This window comes from Apteryx rowi, unplaced genomic scaffold (genome assembly GCF_003343035.1).
Source record: "Apteryx rowi isolate R43461 unplaced genomic scaffold, aptRow1 scaffold_738, whole genome shotgun sequence".
Classification (NCBI taxonomy): Eukaryota; Metazoa; Chordata; class Aves; order Apterygiformes; family Apterygidae; genus Apteryx; species Apteryx rowi.
In genome coordinates this window covers 225,613-246,084 of record NW_020451025.1, presented here as the reverse complement: position 1 = coordinate 246,084, position 20,472 = coordinate 225,613, and the positions used below count along the sequence as shown (strand labels likewise).

Below are 20,472 nucleotides of genomic sequence, written 5' to 3'. Positions count from 1 at the left end.
CCATGCAGCATTATCAAAATATTTTACAAAGAAACACAATTATTAGAAGAAACTTCCTACGGGAGCAAATCTGATTCCTTACCACCATAGGCACCATCATATTATTTTTCAAAAAATGTGTTTGAGTTCCTCTTAAAAATGGCTAAATCTTTTTTTTTACCCTTTATTTGGAAGGCTTTCCAGAATCAGACTTGTTTTTCCCAATTTCTAGCTACAGTTTGTTCATATACAGCTTTTAATTATCTTTTCTTATGCTAACATTAGTTTCAGCTTAAATCTTTCTTGGTGTTTACACCTTTTTCTTTGTATCTCTTTGTTACCACCAGTAAGGAGTTCAGGTATGACCCTTTCAGTTCAGGAGAGACCAGGCTACAACCTGTCTGCCAGGACAGAGGTTTATTTAACTAAGCAAGCATGGGATGTGGGCAGGCAGCATCATGTTGTCCAGACTTATCCTATGGATCATTAGTTTCCTAGGTGAGATTTGGCCCACACATCCTTGGGTTACTGGGGATCATGAGATTATTTTCAGGAAGGTGGCTCGTTCTGCCTACATTTCAGATAAATCTTCTTTACATATAATCCTTATTGTGTAACAGACGTGCTGATTCCCTTTAGCTCTCTGGATGCTCTAGCTGATTTAAAATTTGCCACAGCTTATTCTGAGTAGTCTAATTTCAAAACTGTAGCAATGCAAGAAGAACTCTTTATTCCATTCCTTATTTCACATATTGATAGATGAAAACATCACCTATATTGCCTCCCCATTTTCCGACTGTAATCTTTCTGTAAGCATTTATCAGCATCAAATATCCAGTGATTCAGAGACAACCATGTAAGCTGGTAAGACCAAGGCTTTGGACCCACCCCTTTTTTTGCACTTGTTCTATTTTTTAATAGAGTGAGAGCATTGCAAAGAGTATGTAACATTCAGTAACTTTTTTTGTTTCCTTGTGAATGAGATCTCTTATAGGGTCATATTTTTGTTTTTCTTAGCTATATCACCTTGGCACCTTGTTTGTGGTCATTCTGTAGTCATCTGGTAAATCAAAATCCCTATCCTCCATATTTTTTTCTGACTGATCTCCCAGTTCATGTATGTATTTTGTCCTTGGACAGATGACCTTGCAGTCTTCACTGTTTCTTCCCATTATCATTAATCATACCAACTAATAGCAATAAATCCCCCATATTCTTCTAGAATGAAGCATAATTTATTTTTGTGACAATTTGTTCATTTTGTTAATTTCAATATTCTTTTAAGTTTCATGAGCAAGTACAAATGCATGGAGTACTGTAAGTCATAAATTACTTCAAATCCTCACTCCTTTTTTTTTTTTTTTTTTGAGTGGGAGAGGGAAGAAATAACATGTTGAATCCATGTTGGCTTGACACAAAAGCAGGACAGTTTGCTAATGGGAGAATTTTTCTGTGTTTTCCATGGATTTGAGCAGGATCATATACCTAAACAGAAGCTGAGCCAAGTCCTCAGCAACAAAGCCAGTGTCTTCTCAAAGTGATACTTAGCCTGTTTCAGTCATGTTGGCTCCCTGGATGTTTCAGATCAGCAGCATTCTGCAACCTCTGTGCTCGGCTGTCACCACAAAAAGGTGGTACCAGTTTCCAGACAAACTGAACTTACAAAGCCTGTTTTTATTGTGGCTGATGGATATGTGAAAAAAAAATTGAGACTAATGTAGTAAAAAAAAAAAAAAAAGAAAGAAAGAAAAAAAAAGCTGGTGGAGCTAACAGGATAATAAAAGTGGTTGCTTCACTCATGCAGCCATTTGTCTGATTCTTGTTCAGAAATGTTCTTCAGCAGGAGCACTCATGTCCACTGCTCCTCTTGTTCATTCCTGCTTTTCCATTGTCCTTTCGGTCATGTTGTGTTGTATTAAGGGGCTTTCTGGTAGCCAGAGTTGGAAAGTTGACCCAGCTGAAAAATAACTTTTTCTTGCATCATTTTAAACACAGATTGCTTCTCTGCTGTGGTTTACCCCGCAGCCCCACAAACACTTGTACTGGCACAACTCAAAGGCAGGAAGGGGAAGAAGGGAGGACCCAAGTAAGCCTACCCTGGCTGCCCCCAAAAATATTCATCAAATTATGGCCTTACGGTTTGGTTGCTCTGTTGTCCTCAGTACTGTCTGTGGGGTTTTTTTTCCTGTCATCCTTGTTTTTTATTTCTATGTGAAGCAGCTGGCTGGGATAGCTAGAGACTGGATTTGCAGTCGCCAGTATGTTAGTGACACTAGCTGTTGTTCTTGCTGGACCCTGGCTTATGCTTTTGCTTTTCTACTCCCTAATCCCAGTGAAAGCAGGAGATGGTTGAGAGATTTTGGCAAACCAAAATGACGACTTTGGTTGGGGGAGAGGAAAAAGCTGTTCCCTTGCTTGACAGTCTGTGCTTTCTGATTGAGGCAGTTACAGGCAGACTTTTTGAAGGTATCTAGCTAGAACCCTTCCCTCAGGAGTATGAGGAGTTCCTAATTCATCTCATACATTCATCCTTCCAACAGTTTTCTTTTTGGAAGAAATACTGTCTTTTTTTTGAAGAGGTACTGTGTCTTTTTTCCAGAACTGAGTTGCAGAGATTAAATAATTTATCAACACAAATCTAAGACGTGGCTGGGAACTGAATCTATAACTTTTAAGTCTCTGGCCATCATCCTTCTCTTTTGAAACGTTATTTGTAATGTTTGTAATTGGAGATGTTCCTTTCTCTTGGTCTCCAAGAGGGTAATAGCCCTCTGATGCAGGCTTTGATGAAATTATCGTTCCTTTGTAGTCAGCTGATGAGATGAGTGCTTTTCTGACGTTATTCTTAGAGCTCACCTTTAGACACAGTGAAGTAGTTTGCTTAGCGTTACTTCCATTCAGATAGGTCATTATTCTTAACCTTTGAGATTGCACTGTCTATGAGTTTGTTTTAATGGGTGCAGTTCAAATTACTGAACTGGATGAATAAAGCTCTATGTGACTTTTATAGGCTTTCTTAGGGATTTTTCCCTTGCTCTGTACTTCAGAACCCCAGGTAAGAAGGGCTCTGCACTTCTGCTAATATAATTCCGATGTGAACTCTTAAGACATGGAAGGTAAAACTTGCACTGGGTGTAGTAGTACCTTGAGGCTGTAATGTTAATGTTAAGGTGGCATCTAACTCTGATTTCCATGGAATGCTGCAAAGATTTTTCCCAGCTATTTGTGGTCTGAATGAATTCAGTTTAAGAACACTGTCTTAAATATGATTGATATTCTTTGTTTTTACGTTCAGTATGTTAAAATAATCAGAAAGAGTCCTAGGAACTAACTTTTATGTATTGCTTCACTGATACAAATGATTAACAATAAAACAACAGTAGGATTCATTGCTGGTGCAATTTACTGAAATCTTTTGAATGAAAGCTGGAATGAATTTGGTGCTTTTTGTTTTATTTTTTAGCATGTATCATACTAAGCAGCTCTTGATGTAATATAATCTGTAGTTTTCAGTATTGTTCTTCAGTAAGGTCTAAAGACATCGCCACCTCTGAAACTCGTATTTAAATTTTCTTGCAATTTCATTTCTTAAAAAAAAAAAAAAACAAACTTCATTTGGATAACCATAAGTCTGCTTCTCTGTTACTGAATTTTGGTCTGCTCATATTTCACTTATATTTAGTAATGGTTGCTTGCTTCCACTTTTTTGTTTGAAAGGAATTGGTTATAAGCGCTTGAATATTCTGGACAGGACTTAAACTTGAATTTTATATTGTGTTGGTGAAAGTTTTCATAGCAATAAAATGTGAAAGACCAAGTTTTATTTTTGAGAGATGTGCAATCTATTTTGTTCAGTACAGCAGTCAGAAAATTCATATGGCTAGGAGTGCAATTAATTAAATTATCCACGAAAACCAAAATTAAATTCCTTTTTTAATATTCTGCCTGGGGAAGTGACATTGCTTGTTTCTTCAGCAATGTCAAAACATATGATGGGTTGAAACTGTTTTAAGCTTCTTTAATAATTTAACGTAGGAAAAGGATTGTGTAACTGCTTTCATTTTGGAATATTAAGCTATTAATAAAACTAGATGGTGCTGGGTGTAAGGGATGCTGATCATCAGCGAAAGAGGGAAGATGTATCTTTGTGGTCTAGTGGTTGGGATAGGTTATATGGATGGGAGTGGGAGTGACAGTGACAGGCAAGTAATTTATTAATTACAGATATAAAATTAATTAAGATTATAGTGTTATAATTGCAGAAAGTTTCCAGAGCACAGACTCACCAGAGGGTGAACCAGTATTTCACATTAATCTTTCTCTTTTGTTTTAGGCTCTGGATGTTGACCGAACTGTTCTCTATAAAATGAAGAAATCTGTCAAAGCTATAAACATATCTGGTCTGGGTAAGTAGATCATAATTCCTGGTAGCCTATGTCAGTGAAACTGGAGGATTTAAACAGTGAATCATTTTAGTGAATCAGAAATGGTTATATGGTTAACTCTGAGAAAAGAAAAATTTGCATTTTAAATACCAGTCTTGAACCAGCTGCATTACAGTGAGCTCAGTAAGGGTGAAATTTTGTGAGGCAGCTGAACATAGCTAACTAGCTTACTGCTACCAGATGGGGAAGTCATGTTCTGCTCAGGTCTGGGCTATGTGCTCCTTCTGCCACCCCTGGTGGTCGACAGATCCCTAGATGAGATTTTTAGCTCACATAAAGCTATACATCAGTCAATTTACATGAAGTTAGGTGAGCACCTGAAATGGGAAGGCATATGATTTAGAGCTGGGGACATGGGAGGTGTGAAATTACCCTTTCTGGCAGCAATTAGAAGTTACATTGGCTCTGCTGCCTTGTGAAACCTCAGCCTTACTGGTGACTTCCAGTTATGTATGTTGAGAACTTCATGACAAGAGAAAGTTGATGAGGTGCAATTTTTTATTGTCATGACACACAAAATCAGATATTTCTCTGACAAGGAGTATAAAAATACAAAGAACCATTACTGTGTGCATTTTTGTATGTGCTCCAATCTCATGGAGTTTTGTATGTTTATGTTCTTTGACAAAATAAATGAAGCTTTTGTTTTTGTGGATCAGCAGCAATAAGAAACAGCATTTCATTGGCTTTTGTTCTCACTTTGTAGTTCATAGCAATTAGTGCTAACAAAACCTATAGTATATGCAAAGTAGATAGGGCTGACAAAATCTTGGAAAGCCACCAATATCTGACAGAACTTGTGGGCATGTTGGTGTTCAGATAAAAAATTGTAACAAGAAGTCCTGTTGTGGTCTAATTCTCACCAGCTTTATTGAAAGGAGGTTCCTGCTTGCCTAAACTAATGAAGCTGTTATCTTTGGGTTGTGCAGGGCCCAGTTTAAGATTCAGCTGGAGCTGTGCCATCTTTTACATATTTGTTTGGCACTCTTTATTCTGGCATTTTCTAATTTTTGGGTGCTTGACTATGACTCTTAATCAGTGTTCTTGTTAAAACGTTGTAGAAATTCACTACGTTTTTCTCATTAAAATCACTACCTTGTGTAATTTTTAAATTTCATGATGCGCAGTCTTGACAATAAAGGTTTGAAGGCATCTCTTCCACCAGCAGAAATATCGTTAACCTAGCCACTTCCCAGAACTTCAGGTTTATTTCCACAAAACAAAATTGTGTGCTCTGCACTCACAAGAAGACAGTTATTGTTTTCTTTAGTATGGGTTCTGTGTGTGCTAAGTGTACCTGTTCTGGGGTTTTGTGTGTGTGAATTTAGAAACCATTATGGAGGATTGGATAATGACCCCAATTTGTACATAATTTAGTTTCTTAATTGACCCCCCCAAAAACCCCTCAACCTCCCCAAACAAACCTTGCTCAGATTTGATTTGGATAGATTCCAAACCTTCTGTTTGTAGGAAAACTTCCAAAATCCATCAGGAAGGGTGAGAAGAACATGGAGGGGGGGGGGGTCCATTCAGGTTTGTTAGAAAGTATGAAAAAACACTATTTTCTCTCCTTCAGAAGGACTTCTGGAGCACCAGTTCAATTAATAATATTGCTGTAATAACTGCCATAAATGTTCTGCATAGGGAATATCTCAGAGCTGCTGCTGAACTGCTGTTTTGTTATCTGGTACATAGATCCAGAAGCAAAGTCCCAGTTTTGGGGGATACTGTGCAGAATAGAAAGCTCTTGTTTCCTGGAGGAAAAAGTGTGGTTCAACTGCTGATTGCCCCTCTGGCTACAATTAACAGTAGCAGCCTGTTCACCTTCTTTTCTCGCAGTAGCAACCTTCTTTTGTTCTTATATGAATTATGCCCTAACCTCCACCCTGACATATGATTAAATAAGCTCAGCTGGATGCAGAAAGCAGTATGGAAATAATTTACCTTAATGAGTAGCTGGAGTGGAGTTGTGTCCTGCCAAAGCCTGTTCTGTGCTGTCTGTGCCAGTTCATTCAAAGCTTGTTCAGTTTTATGTATGTCACACAATAGTATTAGATGTGCGTCCTTACTTCATCCTATAGCTCAAACAGTAGAAGGTTCATTAAGTGCTCAGCTGTTGATGTTGAAGAGTAATAGTTATGCTAACATACAGTTAGTTATGCTACTGCTTAGTTTTTAGATAGTTTGCATGTAGTTATTCGATCTTCTTTAGGCTCCAAATGCAAGCACCCAAGGTAGAAACCTCTAAAATGAATGCTGTTTGTGTAACTTCAATTCTGCACATACATTATAAAAATCTTTAATTACATGATGTTATACTACTACTCCACAGGATTTTAGTCTCATTTGCTGCAAATTAAGGAGAATTTGTAGCTACTTGAGAAGTAAAGTTCCTGAATGTCTTTCTAAATAAAATTGATGGGGGATGTGAACAGACAGGCTTGTTTGGAAGTTGGCATTCAGTAGGTTTATCAAATGGGTTGTATAACTAAATACACAGAAATACTGAAAAAGGACATGGCAGCATGAATCCTTTGGATATCAAATGTGTTGGTGTATACAAATGGACTTAAAATGAAATTGGATCGTTGCTTGTTTGAACTAACAAATTAATCCTCTCTAAATAGTCTTCAGGGCTTCTACCAGCCTCAGGCAGAGGCCAAGAAAGATTCTTCGTTCTCAGGCGTACGTATTTTGGTTTCTAGGGTGTGCTTTTTTCTGACTTCCTTTGAAGCTTTAGAAATTGGGCACAGCTAGAATGAGAACTAGGTAGCATAATGCATAATTTGGTGTTGATTTTCTCAGGTGCCAGGTTGGTGTACCTTGCCCATGTGCTCAGGCTTAACTTAGTCACTAGCTTGGGTTCAGGAAGAATTTTTTTTCTTCCCCAGATCAAACTGATAGAGACTTTTTTTTGTCCGTCTACACTAGCAAGTAACTCGGTGTACTGGGAGTGAATCATAAGGCTGAGGTCCCTCAGATCTCCATTATATTTGAATAAAGGGAGCCTACATTTCATCTCATCCCCTGAGCTGCATATCCACACAACACATGTAGTTCAAAGCTTTCTGAAGAGCAAAACTGTTAGGTGTGCGCTGGATGACTTGTGGCAGTGCAGCCTACACAGTGATTCAGAAGCTACAGTCTCCATTAAGCACTGCAGCACTTCAGTGATAGAGCTTCTGCATTAGTTGTCTCAGAAAGCAATCAAGCTTTCATGAACCAAAACCGCTTACCAGTGGTAAACGGAGACTGGTTGGATTTGCTTCAGATCCTCACTACTGAATCAGAGGGCTAACACGAATACAGCTTTTGTCCTCTTCTGTAATGTTGCGTGTAGTCTGTTTCCTAGGATGACCTGAGTGTTGTCTTTGATGTATTTCCTGCTGCTGTAGAGATTCAGGACTCCAGCAATACACTTGATCTCTTCTTTTTCTTTGCTCAGCACACAGCATTTGCAGCTTGAGAGTTTATAAAAGACTAGAAGTTCATTATAGGAGTTGGGAATTGTTATGTGGTCCCCAGTATGGTGCTGAAATATTGTGGCTCTTTCTAAACTGGGTACTTCTCAGATGATTGTCTTGTTCTGATGACACAGATTGTTCTGTGTGCAGTATGTAGGTGGATATATGCCAGCCAGACTTAGTGAGATAATTCATACTTGTAGCATGACAGTGTCAAAATCTAAATAATAATTTCTATTGACAAGTGAACATTGTKAGCAAGAAATTATGTGAATTATTTTTTTAATTCAGTCATAACTTTTGCAATCCCTTATCTACTGACAATATTTTCATGTTTTGCTCTTTTTGAAGCTCATGTGGAAAATGAAGAACAGTACACGCAAGCACTGGAGAAATTTGGAGGCAACTGTGTTTGCAGGGATGACCCAGATTTGGGAACAGCATTTTTAAAATTTTCTGTGTTTACAAAGGAATTAACTGCACTCTTCAAAAATTTGGTAAGAATTACCTAGAGAAAAAAAATGTTAAAATTGTAATGCTATTACAAAGGATAATGCATACAGACTGCTCCCATACATTTGATTAACTTGCTGAACTACAGGAACTCTTCATGTTGAGGACAATTTGTGTTTTGGTGGCCACTGTTTTTTAAAAAGAAAATCTTGGCTTAAGGAAATGTGTCATGCCTTGGCCTTTTCCCCTTTCAAAACTCCAAAAAAAAAAAAAAAAAAAAAAAGCCTTCTTGCAATTCCCACAGCTTTATGCTTCCCCCAACAAAGCATTTATAACATATATTATAAAACACACATGCAAAGTTGCTTTAAAATTGTAAAATCACAGCTTGGTTTACTCTGTGTTCATGTTTCTTTTACTTTACTTTTCACACTTGCTGCTTGTATTTGTCAAGAGGAATTTTAGTGTCCCCAGAAGAGAGAATTTCTTGCTTCTCAGGGAAGAGAGTCAGGAAAAAGAAATCAAATGTAATGCTATAATGACAATAGTGTCCACTAGGGACCAATCCTGCAACTGAAGCCAGTAAGACTTAAAAGCATTCTTCAGTGAGCCAAATGGGATGGAGCCAAATGGAAGAACAGTAATTTTAATTACGGGTGGAGAATTTTTGGCCTCAATTTCACATTAATCAGAGGGCGTAAATAGAAAAGATTCTGACTGCATCCTGACATTTCCCATGTTTGAGTAAGTCCCAAATTTACTTGGAGCCACAGAACTTTTAAACTAGGGGTGAGGGAGTGGAGATGACCCAGATTCCTACAAGCATTTAAAAGTCTCTGTCTGCTGAAGTCAATGGGATGTAGACACATTAAATGCTTTTGTGAATCTAGACCAAATGTCTGTAGTTTGCAGCCAGCTGGTCATAATCCGTTCTTTGGGGAATGTTTCCAGCTGATGTGATTTAGGGCAGTCCCACTCACTCCCTGATGCTGTCCTCTCCTTTTTCCCAATCATGATATTGGTGAGAGAGAATCTAGCCCTAAATGTATTTATCAGCAGTGAAATGTGTTTCATATTGGTCTTACTGATTCGTACAACTGCAGATATACAAATAGTATCTGAGATTCTGTATCGTAAGAGGCATCCTTACTCTGTGTGAGTCAGTCACTTATCCTGAGTAGTCTACCTTGCAGGGGTAGGCTGCTCATATGGAAAGGGAAATAGAATGGGTCTTCTAATTAATACCTTCTGTTGACTAAAACAACTCTCTATCATATTTAATTGCCAAATGGTGACTTCATTAGAGAAGTGGATCTGTAAAATGCGATGTCTAGTAGTTTTAAAAAGCAATCCGCTAAAATCTGCACCCTCTCCCCAGAAAACCCTTTTAATGTATTGTATTTTTAAGAAGATATGTAAAAGCTAAAAAAAACTACAGTTTTACCAAAAACTATTTGTTCTCTTAAAAATAGTAATTGCTATCTTTGCAAGATATTTCTGAAAAGAGTAACTTTCTTCCACAAATTGGAAAGCAAATTAAGGACAAAGTACTTGTCCACAGGAAGTGTGATGTACTTGGACCAATTAGACTAGTGAGAATTATGTTTCATCAGTTGCATCTTTTTATGCAAAGCTATTTATTATTTTTGTCTTATCCATGACATAGTTTTTTGTGTGTCTTATCAAAGAAATATTTCTAAATCTTTTTGCTGTGTTCTGCCTTCTCACTGTCAACAATGTGTTTTTGCTTCATTTTACGTATATAAGAAATGGATATGTCATGAGATAGTAGCTGTCTCCTGTTTTTCTCAGGTTGTGGTTCTGATTTTCTCTATTTTTAAAGTGTAAAATAATTTCATATAGTCATGAATGTGATGTTTTTTCGTACGTTTCAATAGCAAAGGCACTTTCTCTTCTCCGTAATACTGGCTGGTGAAGGAAAGGTCTCTGTAATGTTCCACTTTTTCCTAATTTGCTTCATATTGTTGAGATTTGAAGATTTTTATTTTCTCCTGACTAGCAAGGGAAAACTGAAGAAATAGAAGAACCTAATACTCCCTGAATTTGGTGTCTTTTTAGGAAAATAGTTCTGTTTAAAAAGAAATATGTATAAAAAGAACGAGTAAACTTCTCTATTGCTTGAAAATAACATATTTATAAACAAGGTTTATAAACTTATAAAAGATTACTAACCAAATTATGATTTTATTTAACTTTACCTATTAGAAATTAATACTAATGGAATAAATTGTTTGTAACTCTGGTCATTTTGAAAATCAGTTCAAAAGTTCACTGATTTAAGTCTATTTTTCTAAGACATTACAAGGGAGTTGCCTAGYGTAAAAAATACTATACAGTAGTTGGAAATAATTTGGGATTCCTTTTTGTTATGATCATAGTCTTACATGAAGCAAGCCCCATGCATTCTTATGGTGTTGTGAAATATGCAACTCTGAATGCTTTAAGCATGTTGGTGCTAAAAAACCATTGTTCTCCTCCCATCTTTCTTTATAGCACCCAACCTGCTTCGGTTAGAAATAGTTTCATCAGAAGTGTAGCCAGGGACATTACAACCTGCTGCTGTTAAAAACCATTCTGAAAGATGTTCTTTTTAAGTAGATCTATCCCTTAAGTTTCATAGGGCACTTAATTTCCACAAAAGATTTTAGCTGAAATGAGWGGGGAATGTGCAAGGAGGTGAGAGGACATGTTCAGGCTGGAACAGATGCCAAAGCTATTAACACTGGCAAAGCTTTAGGGCTACTGTCAGGTTTTGCTTTGTCATATATTTTGATTTTGTTTCTAGAAGCTGATATGTTCTGTCAGCGCTTGGCTTGGGTGGCATTTAGAGCTGTAGGTCTAAGGTGTTTCTGCAAAAAGATTTTCCTTAGTCTTGTCTTCAGTAAGGTAAAGGAAAGCCATTATAGAGCTGTTCTACTTTAACAAAGCTTTAAATTCTTTTTCCCCCTATCATTTTAAAGGTTTCCTGAAGACTTTGATCTTTTCATGGACTTTTCAAGGCATCAGAGTTTTAAAATATTTCATTTTCTTGGAATCCAGTTATTCAACTGTAAACTTTTCAAGTTAAAGTTCAAGTCTTGGAGCTGCTTGGATTTTTATGTGTGCTTTGCTACGCTTCTTTTATGCGTGCACTTCTAAATAGCATAACTAACGCAACATAAAACTAAAAACAATTTCTGAAGAACTCAGATTCTTCAAATTTGAAATGATTTATAAAGTAACCATTCAAGAGGAGAAATAAATCAACAATTTTCAGGTAGTTTATATGGCACTTGCTTATAATTTTAAATACTTTGTCTTTCTAACAGATTTAGTGTCAAGTGGTAATAGGTGTGAGTCTTTATATGAGAAATATTAGGACAAGGAAAGGTTCATCACAACATGTTTGCACTTCAAATATTTTTTCGTTTAAATCCTGTTCTTAGACTGTTCTGCAGAGAAGAAACAAAATCTGTAATTGCCTGTCATCTTCGTCAATACTTCCTGAAAAGAAGTTTGATTTGTGAAAATGAAGTAGCTATTTAACACATTCCATTTTCTTTAGCTGTCATTCTTCTACATATTCTTGTCCTTCATTTATTTAAAGTCAATGCTAATAAAAAATGCTGGATTAAGAGGAGTGGAATCTAGGAGCTGGGAGGAAGAGATTCCATGTGAGAAATTATTCTGTTAATAATCCTTGGATTTTTAGCCAGGAGAAATTTAAGGACAATTTAAGGAAATTTAAGGGCCTTTTCCTAGGTGCTTGGAAAAGCAAGACGTAATAATTCCTCTTTAGATGGCATAAGTTCAGCTCCATCTGGAATGTTATGTTTATTTCTTTGCCAAAAAGATATTGATCCAACTGGAAGAAATTCAGAGGACAGCAACTAAGATGATCAGGGTTTGAATAGGTTGATTTATGAAGAAAGTTTAAAAGAAATGGAAGTGTATGGTTTGGCTCAAAGATAACTACATGATTGTGGAAGAGGAAAATAATAAATTGCATATAAATGGGATCTAACTGTGAAAAGTTTTAGATGAAGAGTCCCGGAGAAGGCAATGAAAACCTATCACTTAGATGTTTTAACCTACATTAGAAAACATGCAATTGGGAATTCTCCTCCATTTGCAAGGAGGATGGGCTTGGATAACCTCCTTTGCTTTTACAATTCTACACTTCATGCTTTTAAGAATACATTAAAAAATACATCTTCTGCCATTTTATGCTTGTTTAGTAAGTGGTGTGTCTCTGTGCATTTTCTAATAGAGAAGTTCCCAGCCTGTAGTCTATGTATTGGTGGTGGTACGTGGACCGCTTCCAAGCAGCGCATGGCAGAGGCTCTCAATATCTTGGGTGAAGGCATTTTCTTGGGCAGCTGAGTGAGCAGCTCCATGCGGGCAGTTAGTGCTATTCAGTTCCTCCTCCACTGGAGTCAGTTACCCTATGGCGTATAGGGGTCAGACTAGATGATCTCTGCACGTCCCTCCCAGCCTCGACCTTTCTGTGATTCTGCATACAGGCACCCACATGGTGCAGGCAGTGCCTGGTCGCTGGTGACCGTACCGAATGTCCTGCACTGCGTCCCGCGGGCATGTCTATGCACATCTGTCACTGTTTGTGTGACAGGACACAACACAGCAGCAGGCTGGGCAGGGGGGAGGATGGAGAGAGGTAGTGCTGTGACCCTTTTTTGGGGGGGAGGAGGGGGCTAGGGTGCAGGAATGAGGCATGCTGCACAGCTGGAAGTTTAAGTTACAAACCTTTATCTTGTATGATTTTCTTAATAATCTTGTGGTTAGATGCTTAAAAAGTTAAAGTTCAGGCGAATTGCAGTGTATGTTCTGATTTTCACTCACTCCCTGCTGATGTTAATTGGCCACATTGTGCTAAAGCTTGCATCAGTGGGAAAACTACTGGAAAATATTCGATCCAATAGTACCTGCAATAAAAAAAAAAAAAAGGAAATTACTTACCAGCAGGCCAGACTAGCGGCACTCATAAACAGCCAAGTTCATTAGTGGTTGAAAAGCCCATAGCTGAATACATGACATACATCTAGAATTTAGTAATAGCTATAGGAGTCATATCTGTTAGATATGAACATAGATATTAAACACTGTTAGAGTGTTTGAATGCAAATACAAAACATCTTACTTTTTGTTTAATATAAAAATGTTTTAAGGTCCACTCTGTTTATCTCTGTTTAAAAAGTATTTAACTTCTGAAGGAGTGAAAAAGTGTGGGGTTTTTTTGTGTTTTTTTTTTTTTTTCATTTTGGATTTAGCAAACCACCTATTGAAGTACTGCAAGCATCAGTATTCCAAACTGTTCTGAAAAAGACTCATTAAAATAAATAGGAAGTTTAGCAAACTAAGAACGTCAACATTTGGCCATATGCTCTTAAACTGTTTGAAATCTTCTTTCCCCTTTGCAAATGTTGCCTTGCCTGTAGCCTCTACCATCGCTTCTGGCAACTGTGTGTTTGTTTATTTTTACATTCTCCCTCCTGACATTTCTTTTTCTCCACCTCTGAGTCTTCTCCAACTTACGAAGTTTTAATTTATTATCCTGTCTCTGTCATCTTACCTTGTTGGAAGCTGTCAGAGGAAGCCTGTGAGTTTGTCAAAGCAGCAGTGTTGGAAGTGGAATCCAGGTCAAATTATTTTTTTCTTCCTAAACATGTGGAAGTTGCTAGTGTTCCTCTGCCATAGGATGCCTTTAATTCCTCAGAAGCATTCCTGCACGTTTGTGCATGTCTCTTTTTTTAATATGTTTTTAAAAATCAAATAGTCAAAATGTAGAGGCATCTTTGATTCAGTCATATACATTTTAGCTCCCTGTGTGCACATGCAGTTGGAGCAGCAGCATATTAATGCTGCTTTGTGTGCCAAAAATGAGTTTATATTTTTAGATAGTTTAGCTTAAGCCTCTCAAAAAAGAGGAAGAAAAATGTAAGATCGATCTTCTGTATCCTACTTGCTGATTTATAAATACGAGCAAGTATGCTTTGTCTAACTAGGTTAATAATGACAAGTTCATGCATTATATATGTTTGCATTTGTTGCAAGTAAAGTAGGAGCATAGAGAATGCAGTAGACTGAAAATGATATACAGGTAGCAGCACACAGAAGGAATTAATTTGAATTATTCTCCAAACATTCTCCATGCTTTTTAAAAGAACCTACTTTTTTGTCCTAATCTTTTTTCAAAGTCTCTTCAGGATTAACTAATTGTACCTAGGGGCATGTGTTTAGCTACAATGACTTGAAATTATAGGAAATATCCAGAGCTGTTTTGAAGGCTGGTTGATGTCTATATAAATATGTCTGTGTTAATAGTTGAGGGTGCTGCATTTTTTCTTTTCTGACCTAATGGAAAAAACAGTTCTCTTCAGCCTGCTGTTGAGAAATGCCTTACTCTCAGTTTGTGCCAAATCATCTAAATTTGAAGAATAATTAAACAGAGGCTATGAAAGCATTGATCTTTAGGTTAGACCTTTTAATAATAATAATAAAATAGAAGGAAAATCTTGCATAGGATGAGATCTTAAATGAGATCTTTCCTGCTTCTCCTTTTCCTCTTGGTTARCCTCTCTAGATGAGCATGTCCATAGTGTGGGAGGATACTATGCTTTCATCTGTCTTTTTCTGAAATTGTTATTTTTTACCTAAGTTTTGTGTGATTTAGGCCTTTGCACTTACCTCCTATATCTACAAGATAGAATTCTATTAACTTTAAACATGGTTGTGCTGGTATGCAGATACTGCAGTACTGCTGAGAATTTACTAGGTAGATGGTTTCCAGCACTGCTGACTAACCATGTCTAATGTTGCTCATTCAATTTTTATGAGGATTATTTTAAAAACAAACACAGACAGTTTAACTTAACTTCTTGATTCTAAAGGACCTTGATTGAGTCCTGCAGCTTTTTTGGGAGGAGGCAAAGTAGAGCGGAGGAGGGTAGGAGAGGAAATGTGATTTGTGGTAATGGTTTAATAGAACAGATCTTCTGTATTTTGTACACCTTCCCATACAGAGGCAATCTAAGCTTTAAAATTTGCATAGGTTCACTTGCTCTTTGGTCTCCATGCTGAAATTTCAAGAAATTGTAGTAAGTTAGTACTTGGGAAGAGGAAGAATTTATTTTATTTTTTTTAAATGTGGAGCGCTGCTGAGTGTGAAGACCACTGAGGATAGTACCCCTGAGCTTGTTCTAGTGAGGCCACTCAGTAACTATAGGGTGGTAACTGTGATTTGTATTTCTCCAATCTGGAGAAATTGAAGCATTACAATTGGGAAATATGTTTTTCTTGAAGTTCCTGTGAGCATCATTCCTTTTCTGGCTAGCTTATGCTGAAAAGGACTTGGACATTCTCGAAATTGTTCCTTAAGAAACCGAAGCAATTTGTTACATGATGCAAAGTTCTTTTTGTACTTTGCACAATTCTGAAAGTCCATCTTCAAAATAAGTATTTCTGTGCAGTGCCTGGCTTCTTGAAAAAAATCACATTTTAATAAAACATCTAACAATAATAATAAAAAAGAAACCCACTCAAAAGCAACCTTCACCATACTACTACAAAAGTTATTCTGATTTTCTTCCATAGAGTGGTTCTATAATACATTGTTTATTACTCTCCAGTGCAATCTATTTGGATTGTTGTAGTTTAAACTCTGTGCCTAGACATCATGGCCTGAATCATAAAGAATGGAAATGAAGCCTTTCATTTGCTGGTATATACTGCTTAATGTCTTATTCCTACTGTCTTTCTTCAGTCACCTTCCTATCAAAATATTATGGTACAGATACTCTATCTAGAACTATGATTATTTTACTGTTGCCTTCTTTTGAATGAAGCCTTTTTCTTCTTGACTTGCTACCTCTTAAATTCCAAGGTGTCATAAAACACTTATTTCAAAGTTTGTACGGAAAGATAAATTAAGACAGATATATTTCTTTCTAATACATGCAGAATATCTAAACAATCTGGCCACTATCTAGCTTTTTACAAGCCAGAGATCTTCCTCTTTATAATGGATTGTAATTTATTCAATCAGTATTCCTAATGATTGTTAATAGAACTTCTTTCAGAGTAAGATGCTATGTAGTATGAGAACAACAGATAGGTTTTATCGAATAGGTCTGAAGAGACTGGAAAATAAACAAGATTAATTTAAACTATGCTAATGAACTTAAAATACATAAATGCAGACAAACTGTATCATTGCTTTCATAAACAGAGTGAAATCAGACAATGTAAAAATTAACAGTCTTATTTTGCAGTCACTGTTGGATGAGATACCGTCAATAATTCTGCTGTTTTCCTGCTGGTATGGGTTATAATGTTTCCCAAGGAAGTTTAATTAACTCATATTACCTCCATCTTTGATTACAGGCTGTACTGAGAAATATCTTCATAAAGTAGTATTAGGAAAATAATACACAATATTTCTTCTGAAACTTTTTGAAATGTGTGAATTGAGACTGCTCATTCTGCATTAAAATGTATTAAATATTTTGATGCAATTTTTTTGGTTATAGATTCAGAATATGAACAACATAATCACTTTTCCATTGGACAGTTTGCTGAAAGGAGATCTGAAAGGAGTAAAAGGGGTATGGTTATCTTATTTTTATATAAAATTATTGTTGGTGCCATAAATGCATTTAGCTAATGTATTAATTTAATTTTATTTGAGGGAAAGCATTGGCTAGTAAAGTAATATATTAGCTTAATAAACAAAAAAGTTCCGTGTGTGTGTGTGTGTGAGAACTGAGTCATCGTTTCTCTTTGTGGTTTTAAATGCAGTGTGCTTTTGGCTACTTATACAAAACAACATTTGGAAGGTTAAAAAGCAATCCTGAGGTGTAGAACATATCCAAAAAAAGAGCTTTAAGAATTGTTAATTTACAAATATTTACTAGTTTAAGGGGGCTACTGCTTTATTTTATTTAAAGGATTATTATTATTATATTTATATAGCATTCTAAATTTATGGGGAACTTTACAGATTATTAGGAAAGACACATTAGACTGAATAAGCATTGGATTTTTTTTAACAATGTTGAAATGATGATTTTATTAACTGCATAGTGTACACTTGGGATGACACATGATTATACCTTGTGTCGTGCAAGCAGTGAAATGGAGCTGCGCGCTCCTAGAAATGCTTTTTAGAATATGAGTGCATTACTTCTATTTGCAAGATTGCTTTTCCTATGTGCAAGATTGCTTTTACACAGTTGTTAGGTGACCTGTGCAAGAACAAGTGGYGTTCTTTGTTCTGCTAGGCGCTGCAAATGGCCAAGGTTCACCTTGGTATTTAGAGCTACTGTGTTTTTCATGTAAATAAGTAACTGTATTTAATTTTTTTCTATCTTGACAGGACCTTAAAAAACCCTTTGATAAAGCTTGGAAGGACTATGAAACAAAAGTGTATGTATCTTTTTAACATTTATTTAAAAGTAAAGTGTAATTTGAAATCTAAAGATGGTCATTATTTAATTTTAAGATCCCAGAGGGAGTTCTTGCCTGGGATGATGAGTTGTTTTTGTTCTTTGGTGTTTTTTTTTTGTTTTTAATCAGGGCTGCATAAAATACAGGTGGATAGACACAATCATTTCAAATTCTGTATTTCATAATATATGACTTATTTCCTGAGTAAATATTCATTTTTGTGCCATGGCAATGACGGTTAGCATCTCTGGTAGATCTGTTTGCTTAAAAAAGTTCCAAGAAGTGAGCATAATCTGCTTATTCTTCCATTTTAGTTGGGGAAGGTGTGCTTTAATTGGAAAGAAATATTTTTCATTTTTAATAGCCATATTACCACACTGTAGTGTCTGTGGAACTCTCTAGAGACTAATCTGTGTGAAAGTCCACTTCTTTCTCTGTCTTCCTCTACTTTTGGAGGACACTGATGTATAAAAGGAAAAGTTATCCACTCTCTGTTTTAGTCCTTAGCTACCAAAAGTGCAGCAACATGTAATGTACTTGATGTCCTACGCTTCTTTTTGTCACTGGGTTTTCTTTTTTGCCTTTTCCTCTTCAGGGACTATTTCATTGTAATTAGCTAGTTTAGTAAACAAAGGCAAGTTTCTTTAGTCAGAAGAGCACAGAAGAAATTATATGCTTTATGCCTGAGTGTTTTCAAGAGTCTTAACAAACACTATCAGGAATATACAAGTCAAGATTTAGTTTTGTTAGCCTAAAACACTTGTAGTAACTCCGTAAAGCTCTACTTCTAGTGCAGTTTTATGAGATTGTGCCCAATGCTGTGGTCTTTCGGAAGACCTTATTTGATGCTGAGCCTTTGACACTTACCAACATGGTGGTAAGGCCATTGGGGTGAGTTTGTTCAGTGCTGTGGTTCCAAAACTGTATGTGATTCCAGATCAGTTCAGTACCAAGAACCTTAGTGAACCACACTTAATAGAATAGTTTGTCTCCTGTTTAAAGATACAAATGCTTTCTACATTTTATGCGAAGGTTGGATGCACTTAGATGATGTATTTTGTACTAAAAATGGGTGGATACCTATATAATTCTTGTCAACCATGTCTCATGTTGTGTGTCCAGCCCAATTTAAGTTGCTTGTTTGAACATGCCTGATGCATGGCATAAACAACCTTAAAATTAGTTTTAATCTGCAGAGTTTTATATCCAGCTAAATGAATCAAATAAGTCAGCAAAGTTTGGCCCTTAAGATCAAGCATAATTAATTTTGGTACCTCTTAAGTCTTCAAGTGGTTTAGTGCTCTACATTAGAAGTTATGTTTCTTGGGTTGACTAGTCAGTTGTATTAGCACAGCCAATAGTCTCTGAAGTAGAATTTAGTAGTAGGTTTTATTCTTTATTCCAGTGTTACCAGGATTGTGACAGTCAGTTAAGTTTTGTCTCAAATATCCAGCATCTTTGATCTTCTGAGATCATCACATATATCAGACCATTTCTGATGATACAGATCCGGAAAAATCACATACTATGACACTCTGTTTAACATAAATAGCTTACAGATCCCCAGCTATCTAGATTGGCTAAGAATCTAGCACTATATTTTTTTTCTTTTTTGATTGGTAGCACAAAGGCCTAATGATTGTCTGGTGTCCCCTGAGTTGGTCCACATAAACCTGGTTACTGTCTTACTATTTCTTCACTTTCCAGTTATGAAGTCATGTGCAAACACTGCTCAGAAGTGATTCCTATATGTGGTTTACTTCCAAAAGCAGCAAGTTTAGCAAGTAGCTAAATCTCATTATTCCTTTTGTGAATAGTAATGAAAACAGTATAATTACTGCTTTCCAGGCTCAGTTTCTTATTGAGGACCTCAGTGGCTTTAGGTTTTAGAAGATGCCTAGCTAGAACTCAGTTTTTGTATTGTGACAGTCTGAAATATTAAGATATAACCTCCAGTCTGAATCCTTGGAAGACTACCTACATCAAGATTTTGATGTGTTTAGTGTTCTTAATGCCAGTGAACAATCCCATTTGGGGTCATGCCAGGTATCAACTGTTGAAGTAATTATGGTTTCTAAACCTTGCCGATGCCAGTAGTTAGTCTCTGAGGACAGGCCATAAAGACCAGGACTATAATTTAGCCTGCTGTTGTCTACCTATGCTTGATTACTGGATCTGAAAGCCTGTTTACTTATGTATAACACATTCCATAGTGATATCTCACAAAGTTTATGTGCAGAATTTAAAATAAATACATTTGCAGGGCACCGCTGGGACATATACCAGAAACACTCTGTTCCAGCTGGACTGAATTTTCTGATGCTTTTGGAATTTTGATAGAATATTCACCAGGATTAGTCAGTTGGAGTGATGTAGATCTGTGCTTTGATCCTCAATTTGGCCATAGCAGGTGGTCTGTTTCAGAGACAGATAGTCCTGAAAATTTTTCATTTTTTTAAAACTTACCTAAACATGTGAGAAGTAAACATGCCCAGAGGAAATATATTTGAATCTGTATATTTTAGGATTCTCAACTGAGTTTATGGGCAGTAGAAAACTAGAAAAGTTGGTGTGTACGTTCAGCACATGAAAATGTGATATTGGTATTGTATTTTTTTCTCTCTGTGGGACTGAATCCAATGCTGCTTGTATGAGATCATGACTTTTTT

The 20,472-nt window shown here is 36.4% G+C and overlaps 1 protein-coding gene across 1 annotated transcript in view; it reads left to right on the top strand.

Moving 5' to 3' along the window:
- ASAP2 (ArfGAP with SH3 domain, ankyrin repeat and PH domain 2) overlaps nt 1-20,472 on the top strand; it is a 90,642-nt gene that overhangs the window by 20,112 nt on the left and 50,058 nt on the right. The window contains exons 2-5 of the mRNA XM_026087809.1: nt 4,313-4,385; nt 8,240-8,385; nt 16,888-16,962; nt 17,733-17,782. Coding sequence (XP_025943594.1) covers nt 4,313-4,385; nt 8,240-8,385; nt 16,888-16,962; nt 17,733-17,782 — 344 coding nt within the window. The remainder of the gene's footprint in view (nt 1-4,312; nt 4,386-8,239; nt 8,386-16,887; nt 16,963-17,732; nt 17,783-20,472) is intronic.